Source organism: Arachis ipaensis, chromosome B9 (genome assembly GCF_059453495.1).
Source record: "Arachis ipaensis isolate K30076 ecotype BB chromosome B9, ASM5945349v1, whole genome shotgun sequence".
NCBI classification, from domain to species: Eukaryota; Viridiplantae; Streptophyta; class Magnoliopsida; order Fabales; family Fabaceae; genus Arachis; species Arachis ipaensis.
Genome location: NC_142444.1, coordinates 153,521,861 through 153,524,578, shown reverse-complemented (window position 1 = coordinate 153,524,578; position 2,718 = coordinate 153,521,861). Strand labels below are relative to the sequence as shown.

At 37.2% G+C, this 2,718-nt stretch overlaps 1 protein-coding gene across 2 annotated transcripts; it reads right to left on the bottom strand.

Moving 5' to 3' along the window:
- Nucleotides 1-593: 593 nt before the first annotated feature.
- On the bottom strand, nucleotides 594-2,052 carry LOC107617304 (uncharacterized). 2 transcript variants are annotated; one of them, XR_001614894.3, is made up of 3 exons: nucleotides 1,567-2,052; nucleotides 966-1,477; nucleotides 594-872 (listed from the first exon to the last, which is right to left on the bottom strand). XR_001614894.3 is itself a non-coding variant. In XM_016319041.3 (2 exons), the coding sequence occupies exons 1-2, from the start codon at nucleotides 1,967-1,969 to the stop codon at nucleotides 1,398-1,400; spliced, it is 483 nt and encodes a 160-aa protein (XP_016174527.1). In that variant the 5' UTR covers nucleotides 1,970-2,052; the 3' UTR covers nucleotides 594-1,397. The 2 variants fall into 2 exon arrangements, 1 of the variants encoding a protein (XP_016174527.1); XM_016319041.3 differs by having other exon boundaries at nucleotides 594-1,477.
- Nucleotides 2,053-2,718: the final 666 nt, after the last annotated feature.

Here is a 2,718-nt window from a genome sequence, read left to right as displayed (position 1 = left end):
TTCTTCAAAGAGACGGCTACCCTTGATGAGATCAGTTCACGAGACGAGAATTTAAACGTGCAAACTTAGTATGCCCCATAATATCGAGGCTGGAATGTTTCCTAGGCCTTTAGCTTTTGTAAATTGTTGTTCACATGCGTCGCAGTTTTTGTCGTATAGCAATGGATTGTGCTTATAATGGCCAAGCATATGCGGCTGCACCTACCTGTATCCCACTAATTTTCTTCTCCAATATGTGCTCGTGATTTGCTGATCAGAAGGGGACAATACTTTGCCTATACCAGTTTTTTCTGATTCGCTCGGAAAGGAGATTTTGTTAAAGTCGATTCAATATTAACAATGCTTGCTCCTAGAATAATCATTGCATTGCTACCCTAAAGATTTCGATCATTTCGATGGTATCCATTAGTTTCCATCTTTTCACGCACGGTTTTGCTTGTTAGCTCCAATTTTTTCAGTTTTAGAGAGTGATACGCAATCTGCATCAGCAACTAATGCAACTACCGCAAGTCATGTTCCTTGTAAACCAAAAGTCAAATAACCTAGAATACAGGGTTATAGACCAACGATGCAAACAAAACTGGAACCAAACATTAAACATAAATCTTTCCAAGCTCTATTAGTCAGAGGATTCAATGTTCTCCGGGATAACAATCCCAAACGGGCCCTCTAATGACATAGACAAATTTGAGGAAAAGCATTCGTATTGATTGGATAATTCATTCAAGGATGAATCACAGTTCATGACCCTATAATGACAACAGCATAGTAATAAGAACAAAAAAATGAGTTAGGCAAACATTTCTTGGGGTAGCATCTTCACATTCTTGCCCTTGACCCACTCCCTCCAAGTTTGAGCAGAATGGAATCATCTATGTCAGCACACACAAGTTAGCACAATTATCCAGAGCTGAAGGGTTATGTTTGGAAGAGGTCAAAAATGTGTGTGCAGTTAGATTAGTTACCTCTAGCAGATTTGCAGAGGTGATGAAAGTAGTAACATTCGGTGAAGCTCTCACCTCAGAGCTGCAGCTAGGGTCGGAAACAAAAAGGGTTTTATTCTAATGATAAAGTTGCTTATAAGAATGATACAAATACACTAACAATATTAGGATCCAGAAGATTAAACTGAAGCCAGGTTCAGGAATCAGATGTGGAGGGTATTCTCAAACCTGAAACCACCCTCTGCTTCTGCTTATTCCCTCTTCCCTTTTCCGTGCAGTTAGGTCCACCTATCATTGATAGAGTAGCTTGACACGTTGAATTCCCCATCTCCAGGTTTAAATAATAATATTAATTAATACTAACAACAATAACTTCCAAAATTCATCTCCAGGTTCTCCATCATTCTGCTGCCACGTCATCACTCAAATCACGTTGAGATTCGTCGGTGCGGCTTAGCTGCAGAGTTTAACCGTACATGCAACAGCTTGCGCCCAAAACTTGAGCCTCGCTTTCACGTCTTCGGGATGGTCACCTGCGTGAAATCGAGAGCATTAGAAACCCTAAATCGAGTTGAAAATGAAGGATTGGGAAAAATCAAACAGGGAATGAGGGAGTGCTAACCAGGACTGGAGATCCTCCAGTTGGCGATGGAAGAGGACAAGGAATCCGGTGAGGAATCGGCGTCGGAGGAGGAGTGATCGGTGAACTTCTGCGACATGGAATAGCAGAGTTCGAGTGCAGGCAAGGTGTTGCAGAGCTCAGGAATCTCGTCGTAGCTGAAACCGAATCCGAGATCCAAACATCCCTTAAGCTCATCGAGATCGTCGTCCGTCAAGCTCTTGGTTCTTGGAAGATCGTCGACGTAGCCTTCCAACAACACCTGACTCTTCTTCTTCTTGTTCTTGCTCTTACTCCTTCCGCCGAAGCTCTTGCTCCTTCTCACCGTCCAAGTTTCATTTTCACTTTCCCTCTCCTCCTCTTCTTCGGTTGCTGACGTGGCAGTACTCCATGATTCAGGTCTCATTCTCAAATTTGTTTCTGTTTGGAAGGATGAACGACGAAGGAGAAGGAGTATTTATTTATGTTGGGGGTCCTGCTCTCTGATCTCTGCTCTCTGATCTCTGCTCTCGTGACTCATCTCATCAATCATCATCATATGCATGCATGTATGTATGTATTATATGACATGATGATGCCATCTACCCATTCATTCATCCATCCATCCCTTATCTTTTACCAACTTAACTGACAACTGTGTGGATCTCATCATTTTCATTTCCTCTTATTATTTTCCCAACTTACAAAATAAGACTTATTTTATTATTTTTTAAAAAATATTTATAATTGAAGAATAATCATTTTGGAGTAAAAATTCCAGGTCATATTGTAATCCAAAATTAATAATTCTAAGTTAAAAAATAATTAATAAGTGAAAGTAATATTTTGAAATTTATAGTTATAAGTAAATATTATTATTAAATTGTAAATAATTTTAACAACTTGATTTCTAGTATTAAATAATAAATAATATAATAATTATTTTATGCTTAATTTTATAATTATATCACTTAAAAATAGTCTCTTTAAATATTTTAAATGCAATAAATTATTTTAAAATCATTTTTCAACTAAAATATTTGAACACAAATTAATTATTAGATAATTGATTTTTTAAAAATAATTATACAGGTAATAATTATTAAAATAATTTTACTTTTTCATCATTTTCAAATATATCCTTCCTTACTTCCATATCTACCTTCAATTATTTAA